Source organism: Capricornis sumatraensis, chromosome 20, assembly GCF_032405125.1.
Source record: "Capricornis sumatraensis isolate serow.1 chromosome 20, serow.2, whole genome shotgun sequence".
Classification (NCBI taxonomy): Eukaryota; Metazoa; Chordata; class Mammalia; order Artiodactyla; family Bovidae; genus Capricornis; species Capricornis sumatraensis.
Genome location: NC_091088.1, coordinates 22840372 through 22853251, shown reverse-complemented (window position 1 = coordinate 22853251; position 12880 = coordinate 22840372). Strand labels below are relative to the sequence as shown.

Below are 12880 nucleotides of genomic sequence, written 5' to 3'. Positions count from 1 at the left end.
GTCCACTTCTACCGCCTCCGCCCCCACGCCCACCCTCACGCCCGGGGGGTGGCGACTCTCAATGACGGCGGCGGGCGGGGCGCATGCGCGGCGGCGGGGCCCGGCCCGCGGCGGCGGCGGCGGCGGCGGCGGTGAAGGGGCTATCTGCCCTCAGTTGACCTGTTGCGGCGGCCGCGGCGGGATGGTGTAGCTGGCCTTCCGGCCAGGCGGCGGGGCGCGGGCCGGGGCGAGGCGGCCGAAACGGCCGACGCCGCCTGACGGGCTCGGGTGCAGCGGCAGCACGCTGAGGGGGCGTCGCCGCCGCCGGCCCCCGGCGCCGCCGCGGGAGGCCGCGCCCGCCATGGCGGCCCGGGCCGTGCTGGACGAGTTCACGGCGCCGGCCGAGAAGGCGGCGCTGCTGGAGAGGAGCCGCGGCCGCATCGAGGGCCTGTTCGGCGTGAGCCTGGCCGTGCTCGGCGCGCTCGGAGCCGAGGAACCGCTGCCCGCGCGCATCTGGCTGCAGCTGCGCGGGGCGCAGGAGGCGGTGCACAGCGCCAAGGTGAGTCCGGCCGCCGCCCCCGCGAGATGGCCTTCCCCGGCCCGGCCCCCTGCCGCGCGCGCGGCCTTGGGTTAATCGGGGGTCCCTGGGCGGCCCACCCCCTTCTTCCCCGCGCCACCGCAGCCAGGCGCGGTGCTGAGAGCGCCGTTCCGAGCCTCGGCTCTCGAACCATGTGACCTTGGCTAGCGGTTTCATCTCCAGCGCCTCAGTTTCCCCGTGTGTAAAGTGGCGTTGACGAAAGCACCTGACTCGGAGGGCTGCGGCGAGGATTCGCCTAGGTGATGTGCTGAGGCTGGCCCGGAGTGAAGGCGTCGAGAGTGTTGCCTGTTGTTCAGGCTGGTGCGTAGGGCCTTGCTGGCTGGGCGCGCGACCTCCGGCCCACCACCTCAGCCACTCTTCTCTTCCCAGGCCTCCGCTACAGGGATTCTGACCCTTCGAGGGATGTCAGTCCCTCTGAGAATCTGACAAAACCATCGTAGTAGTGTAGTACTCAGAGAACATCAAAAAGAGAAGGGAATGTTTAATAGTGGTGCTAAAAATAGCATGATTCCTCGTATTGGTTTTGTGTGCCACTAACATTTATCGAATGGTTATAGCACATCAGACGTTATGTGCAATACTTCAGAAGGATTATCAGTTGCAGCCCTTAAAAAAAAAAAAAAATCCAGTGAGGTAGATTTTATTATCTTCCTGTCTGTAACAGCTGGGGAAACTGAAACTTTCGGAGAGGTGACTCACCTTCTCTCTAAATCAGCATTTCAGACTTACACCTACTTTAGACATCTACTCCCTTCCCTCCGCAAGCCAAAATACTGCAAGAATACATCCTCCCCTCACCCTCACCCCACCCCCACCGGCCAAGTTTCTCCAGCTTTTCCCATCAAGTAAGTGGGAGAGTCACAACTCAGACAGAAGCAGTTTGTGTTCTTGATACTATCTTCGAAATGATGAGCATTGGGGGTGGGGGGATCCTTTGTTCGTGTTCTCCTTCAGAAATTTCACAGTGCCCTTGAAGAATCTGATTAGCTGTAACTCTTGACTTTTCTTAGCTTAAAGAAAGAAAAAAAAAAAAAAACTGGTTGCTTGCTCTTAATGTGTTTAGAGAAGATAGGACATTTAACTGTATGATTCTTGTCCAAGCTTAAAGCAGTGCAGATATTGAATCAAGTTTACTTTGCTGTTCTTGATTTTTTTTTTTTTAATTACCTTCCTGATTTCAGACAGCTGGTCTTAACTTCTTCCCAGTCCTCTTCCTGGTTTTCTCCTCCAGCTACTCAGTTTCTTCCCACTCAGCAGGGCTGAAAAGTTTGACGTAACTAAGTCCTATAATGGCTTCTGAAGTCTCTTCCATGCACTCATTCCTTTCTTTTCCATTACTTTTGCAGCAATTAAGACCTTCTTTCTTGGTATGTGCCCTTTCTATTTCATTGCCTTCCGTCTCTCCCCACTACAACTTGCATGAGACTAATCCTCCCACAAGAAGTCTCCTATTGCCCAGCTCATTTCACTCTAAACTTTTCTGATTTACAAAACACTTATTAATCCAAGCCTACTTTATTTTTGCAGTTTTCTGCCTTAGCATCTCTCAGCTTAAAACTCAGCTGTAGTTTGACTACTACACTGCTTTTATTGTGTACTCTGCCTGCTCCAAGTTCAGCTTCACTCATGGCTCACTGCAAAGCGTGGAAAGTGCTGCTTTTGCTCTGCAGAAAAACCCTGCCAGACCCTCCCAGCTCCAGTCCTCTTGCCTGTCCCTGCTGTGCAACTCAGCATAAGCTAATTGGAAAAGGTGTGTCTTACCTTATCTTGGTAGTATGTGTCACCTGCCCGTTTATCTTTGTTATATGTGCTGTGCATAATCCAACCTTCCCACTTGTAAGAAATCTGTTTTTTTCCCCCATTGAGAGTTACTGGTAAGAGTTCAGTGCCATACTCAAAGGCTTTGTTCTCGTTAATTCATTTTGGAGTTTGCTTTACCTTCTTTTGAGAAGAGAAAATTTGATTTTTAAAAAATTTACTTGATTTCTAAAAACTAAGAACAGAGGGACTTCCCTGGTGTTTCAGTGGTTAGCACTCCGTGTGTCCACTGCAGGCAGGGGGCATGGGTTCATTCCTTGCCAGGGAGCTAAGATCCTGTATGTTAGGCAGTGCAGCCAAAAAAAATTCAAGAATAGGAGAACAAACTTCAACATCTACAATATTTTAAGTTAAGAAGAAAAGATTTAGGGGAAGGAAGTTTCAGGGGAAGGACTTTTTGAAGTTTTTTTAGCTTAGTTGTAGCTGACTCTGCTACCGTATGGACTGTAGTCCACCAGGCTCCTCTGTCCATGGGATTCTCCAGGCAAGAATACTGGAGTGGGTTGCCATTTCCTTCTCCAGGGGCTTTTCCCGACGCAGGGATTAGAACCCATGTCTCCTGCATCTCCTTGCATTTGCAAGCGGATTTTTTTTTTTTTTTTTTCACCACTGAGCCACCAGGGAAGTAGAGTCTCTGATTAATTGCAACTTTCTGGGTCTCATCAGATGGTTCATGTTGTTTTCCTGCTTTAAAAATGTTAAGTCACTACTCTTCAGCAAATGCTCAGGTAGAGGAGAATGTGGAGGTGTAGTTAGGGCTCCATGGAGAGGTGAGGTGTGGCCTCTGATAGAAAGTGATAATGTTCTGGGAAGGTTTTTTTTTTTTTAATAAAGGCACATGCTCTAGGAGTGACCACTTTTGTCAAAGGGGAATTTGTTGGAGGAAGTAACACTTGGGCTGGTCTTTGAAGAACCAGCACATTCCCAGGTAGAAATGGTTGCATGCAAGGACCTAGAAGCCAGAAAAACATGAAGTGTTTGGGTAGGAAGTGTCAAGGTGCCCTGTGAGAGGTAAAGCCTCCAGGGACCCAAATGCAGGCCAGTTGGGCCTTATCAGTAGGGAGTCAGTGAGGATTTAGGAAAAGGATTTGCTTGAAATTCTGTATTTGAAGACTCAGACAGTAAAGCCTCTGTTTACAATGCGGGAGACCCGGGTTCGAGCCCTGGGTTGGGAAGATCCCCTGGAGAAGGAAATGGCAATCATCTCCAGTACAGTTGCCTAGAAAATCCCATGGACAGAGGAGCCTGGCAGGCTGCAGTCTATGGGGTCCCAAAGAGTTGGAAACGACTGAGTGACTTCACTTCACAAGACCCAACTGTAGAGGGAACATTGTTCCAATTTAGAACTAGACATGAATAAGGTGAGGAGGTTTTCACTAGGACTGGCAACTAAGTGTATGTAGGGACTGAGGGAGAGAGTTGAAGCCCCAGTGCAGAAAGGATGGATGGTGGATACATTGTTTGACCTGTCGGTTGGTGGGATCAGCTTTCCCATACTTAAAAAACTTCTGTGCCAAGAAGTATGTTAGGTTGCCTCTTGACCTCAAGGAACCCACAGCCTAATATGAGAGACAAAGTTGGAAACATTAAAGAGTTGATGTGCAATGTGTTATATTAGTAGGGGAAAGGAAGGGTTGCTCTGCCCAAGGGGGTGTAAGGCCATCAGATTTACATTTCTAAGCATTGCCTGCAACGTCAGTGTTTATACCGCTTGTCTTAGGCTGCTATAGTACTACTTGCTGGTTAGTGATGATATGATTACAGAAATTGGGGACAAGTGTTTGCAACTTTCATAGCAATGTGACATTACTACAGGGGCTAGAGAAGCAGTGTCTGAAAGTGAGAGGGAAACCGGAAGGGGCATTGTGCATAAAGGACCAGTGGGCGGGGACTGAAGTCCAAGGTGGCAGACATCATGGAAACAAAGGAGATTGACTTTCAGAGAGGAAGTGGAGGCACTGATATGAGCTGCCCAATTTACAGAGAAATCAAAGATGCAAAGCAAGGGTGGGATCTTTGGAGTCTGGCATTGGTGGGGAGAGATGAGGCTGAAGAGATCTCAGCTCCCGAGAGTGCAAAGGGTTAGATCCTTACTTTAGATCAAAGAGCCTCTGGGACCAGGTGAGGAGACTGCATGGGGAAGTGGCTGGTTGGTAGGAAGGAACTGGTGACCAGGGTGCTCCTGCACAGTGTGGGCGTCTGATCTTCTCACCCAAAGGAACCCAGACGTCTTCATTTCATAATGGGAAGTCTGTTTTAAGAGACAACTAATTTATGTTTTGAAAACCATGCATGCTGTGAATTACAGCTCAATAAAAGTTCTACATCACTGTATTTTTCAAGTACATATTCTGAAAAATAAAAATAAAAATCAATCACGGATACTAAACAGAACATGTCAGTGGACCAGGTTCAGCTTTTGGATTACATTTTTAGGACCTCTGCTTTAGATAGTAGGAGACAAGGTGAATAAAGATACACTTTTTTTTTTTTTTTTTTTCCATTTGGGAAAGAGGGCATTTGAAGGCCTAGATTTCACTTTCACTTTTCATTTTCATACACTGGAGAAGGAAATGGCAACCCACTCCAGTGTTCTTGCCTGGAGAATCCCAGGGACGGGGGAGCCTGGTGTGCTGCTGTCTGTGGGGTCGCACAGAGTCGGATACGACTGAAGCGACTTAGCAGCAGCAGCAGCAGTACTGTCTTAGTAAAATAGGATGCCAGTTAACACCCCAAGAGGGAGGCTAAGTAAGAACTTGAAGACAGTGCAGTAAGTCAGCATAGATGCAGTGGAACTGTTGGAAGTGCATTGGAAAGGAACAAAAAAAGTACTGAAATTGAACTAAGGACCAGGGAAGATTAGATGGTTTGAATTTATTGTATCACTTGCTCTAGAAGTTCTCAAGTAGGTGATGATTTCCGGCACTCAGAATGTTGATGAGGCCGGCACGTAAAGACTGCGGGAGTCTAAGGTGCAAATGAAGAAGGCAGAATGGGGCCCAAGAAACGCTTCTGAATGGTCATCAAGGACAGTCCAAGAACATGTAAGACTTGCCTTCTACTGTCAGTGAACTGATAGCTTGAGAGATTCAGACCAGAGAGGAGGGAGGTGAAGGCAGAAAGAATATAAAGAACTGTAAGAATCAAGGAAGGGACAGGACCTTCGACTGTGTCCCCTCCTGCACTCAGGGGACCTTGCAGGCAGAGGACAAGTTCAGTGTTGAAGAATTCTAGAGGTGGTCGTTAGGCAGTTCAGAGATCAGAATCTTGGATATGGAAGATTTCTGAGGACCGAGGGGTGGTGCCTCAGTGGTCACGGGTAAAGCGAAAGAGAGAAACTTAGAGAAAGAAATGAAAGGCTAAAGGATGATAGTGTAACATCTAGAAGATAATGCAGTGCTGAGGTCACTGAGGTCCATAGCAGGGAGTTGGGTGCTAGAGTTAGTCCACGAGCTAGGAGCCTGTCCTGGAGGTTAACAAACGAGGAGTGATCGGAAGTAAACAGCATGGCTGCTTGTTGTATGACTTCTCCATGAGCCTTTATGGTACTGAATTTGCTACAGCTGCCCATCAGTTGGTGTTATTTCAGACATTACTTCATGGCAATGAATAGCCACCATGAAGCATAGCCAGTGACCTACCAAAACCATCAATCTGGAGGGCTTATAAGGAGGGTAATTTGGAGGACTTATCAATCTTAAACACTGAAATTATTACTCAGTACACCTGAGAAGCTGTGGTCAAGTAAACTTAACATCCAACCTGCTTTTACTTTGGGAGGAAAAAAAGAGAGGGTCTTATGAAGAGTTGGTGATTGTCTTTACCTGAGTTTTTGCTTACATATTTGTGGAGTAAGAGAGGAGAAAGATAAGGGTAAAGAAAATGCAATTCCGGTAAAAGTGGTGTATATTACTTCACTGACTTCAGAGGGTTAAAATGCACCCTGTGTTGTTTAATTTCCTTTCATGTTAGAAGAATTTGGTATCTGGTTTCATGAGCAGATTCTTGACCAGTAGATTTGTTCATGGAGGAAATAATCCATAGATGTAATAGTGGGTAGTGACAGTTTTTGTTTTGATTTTACCAGAAAAGAGGTTGGAGGCTTTTTTCCATTTCCTGGAATGATAATTTTTAACTGACTCTGGTTGTGAAAATCATCTTCTTAAGAAAAAGTGATTTGTTCAGTCTCGTTTTAATGGTTAATATTTTGGGGTTATATCCAGAATGTTGAAATAAGGGATACTTTCACTGCTCATACTAGGGTCAAAGTGATTGCTTATGATTGTAGTTTCCCCTTCCCGATTTGTTTACCAGCTAGTATTGCAGGGTTTTAATTAAATCAGGGATATTTTGTTCGGTGTTGACTTTCTACTAAATATAATTGTATGAAGTTAGAAATCTTCCATTTCAAAAACAGTTAATAGGGGGAAGATCCTTACTGTAAAGATCTGCTTTTTAAAAGTTCAGTTATGTCTTATGGAAACAACATAGGAAAATCCTTTTGTTTAAAGAAACCAAATTATTTCTTTTTTTTTAAGTTGTTTATTGAATTTGTTACAATATTGCTTCTGTTTTTGTTTTGGTTTTTGAGCAGTGAGGCATGTGGGATCTTGGTACCCCCATCAGGGATTGAACCTGCAGCCCCTGCATTGAAAGGCACAGTCTTAACCAGGGCACCACCGGGGAAGTCCCCCAAATTCTATATCTTTTTTTCTCTTTTTGGCTGCGCTGGGTCTTTGTTCCTTTGTGTGGGCTTCCTCTAGTTGCAGTGAGTGGTGGCTTCTCTTCATTGTCGCTGTGGTGTGCTGGCTTCTCACTGCACTGGCTCCTCGTGTGGAACACAGACTCTAGATGCTCGGGCTGCGGTATTGGTGACTCGCGGGCTTAGTGGTGCACAGGCTTAGTTGCTTCCCGGCATGTGGAATCTTCCCAGACCAGGGATCAAACCTGTGTCCTCTGCCTTGGAGAAGATTCCTATCCACTGCACCACCAGGGAAGTCCAGAATAATTTCTTTTAATTGTTAATTTAAGAGTTTCCTTTCAACTTGGAGAAAATTTTGTTCAGTTTTAGTGCTGACAGAATTAGCTACATTAATTGATGAGTAAGAGCTGTGTGGATTCACATCTGAATTTTCTGTGTAAAAGTCAGTTATGATTATGGCACCTTTTCTTCGAAACTGTCTACCAGTCACCTGGGATCTATATCCATTCTTGAACCTGCATGTTTAGTTCACAGTGTGTTTCATTATTAACCCTATTTCTAGGCCATTTAAAAAATTAAGATAGCTTAGGTTAATGCTGATGATATTATCTCTAATAGGCTGATAGATAGATCAAGATTTGGCTGAAGTGACAGAAATCTATACAATACAAAATGGTTTAGTTTTCTTTCACTCAACAAGAAGTCTTAAACAACAGTTCAAAGCTGAGTAGTAGTCAGGAGCCATCAGGGCCAAGGTCTCTGCAGTTCCTTTGGCCTTTCCCTTATGGTCACGAAGTAACTGATGCAGCTCGTCACCATATCTCTGTTTCAAGGAGGAAGAAAGAAGACACAGTAGCTTTCAACCGCATCCCAGCAGACTTTTCCTTATGGCCAGTATGGAAAAGGAGCTAGGAAATGCTCAGGTTTAACTAGATACATTACTGCCCTGAACACAGTCTGGATTCTGTTGTGAAAGAAGCAGAACATGGGTATTGGTAGACAGTAGGAAGGACCGCTGCACCATGTCATCTGCTTCTTAAAATAGGCCCTTAATCTCCACTGTTTTTTGGTTTTTTTTTTAGTTTTGTTTTCAGGAATAGGATTTTTTTTAAATGGGCACTTTAGTTTCATTTTTTTAAAAAATGTAATTTCTAAAGATACAAAGCGAGCACACATCAAACATTTACTTAACTCATCTGTGGGGTAACTAGCTGCATAGGAAAACTGGCTCAAGAAACAAGATATGATCAGAAGTACTGAAAAAAGAATGTTGGAATAAGACTGCTAGACTGGATACAAAACTTGTTCATACCGTACAGGATAATGAAACTGTGATTTTGGAGGTTATCTCAGAAATCATCTGTGTCTTTACTGGACAAAAATCTGCAAGTTAATGTGTTCTTGCTTTTTTTTCAATATGAAATAGTATGTTAAAAAGCACATACTCCTAGAGCATACAGACATGGGCAAACTTTTTCCATAAAGAGCCAGATAATAAATTTTCAGACTTTGCCATGAAAGGTGAGGAGACTCAGTAGAAGTGGACCGAGTTTCCCTTTTGACTTGACACAGTTAATAAATGTTCGCAATTTAAGAAATGCCGAGTGCCCCAAAGAAAGGAATAGTTTTAGCATCCTTATGAGGTGAAAGAGAAATCTTTGTGATTGATTGCCTGGTGACCTTTGCAAAACATCAAAGATAGTTTAGGTGTAGAAGACTTTCAGAGTGGTATACTGCAAAGTAATAGAAAAGAACAAATTATTCAGACATTCAGTAACATGGATGAATCTCAGAAATATTATGCCAAGTGAGAACAGTCTTACACAAAACACTGCATACTAATTCTATATGTGTGACGTACTAGGCAAGGCAAGACTTAATTGTGTAATTATGGTGGGGGAAAAAATCAGACTAATCAGAGCAGAACGACTGGAAAAAGACATTAAATACAGACTGGGTATTAGATGATACTAAGGAATTACTGTTCATTTTGTTGGGTACAATAATGACATTGTGCTTATATTAAAAAGAAAACATGTAGTGTGTGTGTTTAAACTATGCTTGGCGTCTCTCACTTGGAAATTAGCCATGTATCCAAAGAATGTCTGTTAGGGAACCATTTACTGTTAGTCCAACCAGGGTCTTAAAATTAAGATATTGGAAATTATGCTTAAACTGACAAGTACTGAGCAACATATAACTTCTGATATATATTTTAAAAAGTTATAATTCAGTGTAGTTGAATGTGTACATTTTTCTTCTGCATAATCAGTCTTTTCACGAAAGGAAAACCTTAAAGTAAAAAAAATATCTTACGCATGCATTGTACTCTGCACTGGTAAAATCAGAGAAAGGACATCTGTTTTTAAGTTAGCATTAAAATGATCTTTTTTTTTTACCCATGCCATATGACCTGGATTATCTTAGTTTTCTTCCAGGGACTGAACCCAGGCCACGGCAGTGAAAGTGCCGAGTCCTAATTACTGGACCACCAGGGTTTGTTTTTGTTAAGCATGAATTTATATTCTAAAAACAACTGCCTTTGGAGTTTCAGCTTCTGTGCATTTTCGGTTGTTTTTGTTGTTGAGAAGTTAACTCATTATGAGTTCAGATGTTTCGTTTTTTTATTTTCTAGGAGTAATATAGATTTATGTGAAAGCTTGTTGTTCTCTATAAACCAACTTGAACAGAAGTTCTTTAGGAAACTTTATTATCTTCTTTATTAATAACCCCTGGAGATAGGAATATATTTCACATTCACACCATGAAGAAATAAATGCTTTTTCTCATTTAGAGACACAGAAAACTTTTAGCTTTGGTTCCCTGATCTTAGCCACAGGTTGAAAAGTAATCCCAAACCACAAAACTGGTGCAGGTTTATAAGGGCTGTTCTGTCAGTAGGCCTGAAACACGTTCTTGCACAAACAGAAGAACAGAAAAAGCTAAAACCAGATAGTCCTGTAGTCTCTCATGCCACCAAAAGTGGTTCCCTGTTTCCTGCTGACAGGTTGCCGTGTGATCAGATGCTAAAATCAGATTCCTACAGACTAGATTCATGTGTGAAACTGAGTAGGTGGAAATGCCCAGGGGATAGTCTGCAGCCTAACAGTATTAAAGGCTAGATGGACATTTGGAGTTAACTGTCAGAGAAGTAAAAGTTATCTTTGGAACTTAAAAGAGCCTATTAGAGTATAATTGAGGGAGAGGCCCGAGACAGAACCTTATGGAATATCTGCATTTAAGGGACAGTAGAGAAAGGCAGCAAAGGATTTGGGGGGATAGTCAGAAAGACAGGCTTTAGTTGTCATTCAGGAAAGCGGTTTCAGTTTAAATGGGGGCAGAATCCAGATTTCAAGGGGTTGACAGGGAATGGGGTTTGGGATACTTTTTGACACAGCGTGAAGAGGAAAAGACAGAGTGGCTCTATGCATGCGCAGTTGGGCTGAAGGCAGTGTTTTTTTAGGATCAAGGAGACACGCCGGTTTGTAGACAGAGGGACATGGGTGGGTGGATGAAGGGGGAGTGATGAATCAAGGTCTAAGAAAATGGCATGGCTTTGAAGGAGAAAAAAGGAGAAGGGTTTATGAAAGGTAGAATGTTTAGATGAAAGTAGAGAGGCAGTCAAAGGAATTCATACATTCCCGGCTCATTTACTAAGAATAAGGAGAGTGACAAAAATGACATAGGAGACCCAAAGAGCTTACTTGGTGAAGAGTGAAGATTAAATTGCTCAGGAGAACTGAAAGTTTGGGAAGCTGTAGGATTTGAGAGACTCTCAGTTGTAATGTGGGTGAAGTCTAGGGTGAAGTGTGGCTCCTAGTACTGTCCCCAGAAGTACACTCAGAGTGAGCATGCGGGGAAGTCCCTGCAGGGCTCCTGGGAAGAACTTGTAGGCATTTCAGAAATAAAATTGAGAAGAAAGATGGAACAGAAAGCAAATGTTGGAAATGTACTGGGAAAATGGTTAAAATGGTTATTTTAATTCTCTAGCAATATTATTAATGTTGCTGGTCAAATAGAGACATGTTATCTTAACAGGTTAAAATGTTATCTTAACCTGTTACAGATTTGTCAGTCAGTTCAGTTGTTCAGTCGTGTCCGACTCTTTGCAACCCCATGGATTGTAGCACGCCAGGCTTCCCTGTCCATCACCAGTTCGCAGAGCTTGATTAAACTCATGTCCATCGAGTCAGTGATGCCATCCAACCATCTCATCCTCTGTCGTCCCCTTCTCCTGCCTTCAATCTTTCCCAGAATTGGGGTCTTTTCCAGTGAGTCAGCTCTTCACATCAGGTGGCCAAAGTATTGGAGCCTCAACTTCAGCATCAGTCCTTCCGGTGAATATTCAGGATTGATTTCCTTTAGGATTGAGTGGTTTGATCTCCTTGCAGTCCGAGGGACTCTTGAGTCTTCTCCAATACCACACTTCAAAAGCATCAGTTCTTCAGTGCTAAGCTTTCTTTATGGTCCAACTCTCAAATCCATACATGACTATTGGAAAAACCATAGCTTTGACTAGATGGACTATGCTGTCTAGGTTTGTCATAGCTTTTCTTTCAAGGAGCAAGTGTCTTTTAATTTTATGGCTGCAGTCACCATCTGCAATGATTTTGGAACCCAAGAAAATAAAGTCTGTCGCTGTTTCTATTATTTCCCCAATTATTTGCCATAAAGTGATGGGACTGGATGCCATGATCCTAGTTTTTTGAGTGGAGTTTTAAGGCAACTTTTTCACTCCTCTTTAACTTTCATCAAGAAGCTCTTCAGTTCCTCTTTCCTTTCTGCCATAAAGGTGGTGTCATCTGCATATCTGAGGTTATTGACATTTCTCCTGGCAGTCTTGATTCCAGCTTGTGCTTCATCCAGCCTGGCATTTTGCATGATGTACTCTGCATGTAAGTTGAATAAGCAGGGTGACAGTATACAGCCTTGACATACACCTTTCCCAGTTTTGAACCAGTCCATTGTCCCATGTCCAGTTCTTTTTTTTTTTTTTCCATGTCTAGTTCTAACTGTTTGTTTCTGGACCTGCGTGCAGATTTCTCAGGAGGTAGGTAAAGTAGTCTGGTATTCCTATCTCTTTAAGAATTTTCCACAGTTTGTTGTCATGCACACAGTCAGAAGCTTTGACGTAGTCAATAAAGCAGAAGTAGATGTTTTTCTGGAACTCTCTTGCTTTTTCCATGATCCACCAGGTCAATTTGATCTCTGGCAATTTGGTCTCTGGTTCTTCTCCCTTTTCTAAATCCAGCTTGAACATCTGGAAGTTCTCGGTTAACATACTGTTGAAGCCTTGCTTGGAGAATTGTGAGCATTACTTTGCTAGCGTGTGAGATGAATGTAGTTGTGTGGTAGTTTGAACATTCTTTGGCATTGACTTTCTTTGGGATTGGAATCAAAACTGAACTTTTCCAGTCCTGTGGCCACTGCTGAGTTTTCCAAATTTGCTGGCCTACTGAGTGCAGCACTTTAATAGCATTATCTTTTAGGACTTGAGATAGCTCAGCTAGAAGTCATCTAGCTTTGTTAGTAATGATGCTTCCTAAGGCCCACTTGACTTCAGACTCCAGGATTTCTGGCTCTAGATGAGTGATCACACCGTCTTGGTTATCTGGGTCATTAAGATTTTTTTTGTACAGTTCTTCTGTGTCTTCTTGCCACCTTTTCTTAATATCTTCTGCTTCTGTTAGGTCCATACGATTTCTGTCCTTTATTGTGCCCATCTTGCATGAAATGTTCCCTTGGTATCTGCTTTTCTTGAAGAGATCTCTAGTCTCCCATTT

At 43.6% G+C, this 12880-nt stretch overlaps 1 protein-coding gene across 1 annotated transcript in view; it reads left to right on the top strand.

The window, feature by feature from the left end:
* The first annotated feature begins 340 nt into the window (after positions 1-340).
* The window catches only part of N4BP1 (NEDD4 binding protein 1), a 56539-nt gene continuing 43999 nt past the window's right edge, over positions 341-12880 (top strand). Inside the window, exon 1 of the mRNA XM_068991744.1 lies at positions 341-538. Coding sequence (XP_068847845.1) covers positions 341-538 — 198 coding nt within the window. The remainder of the gene's footprint in view (positions 539-12880) is intronic.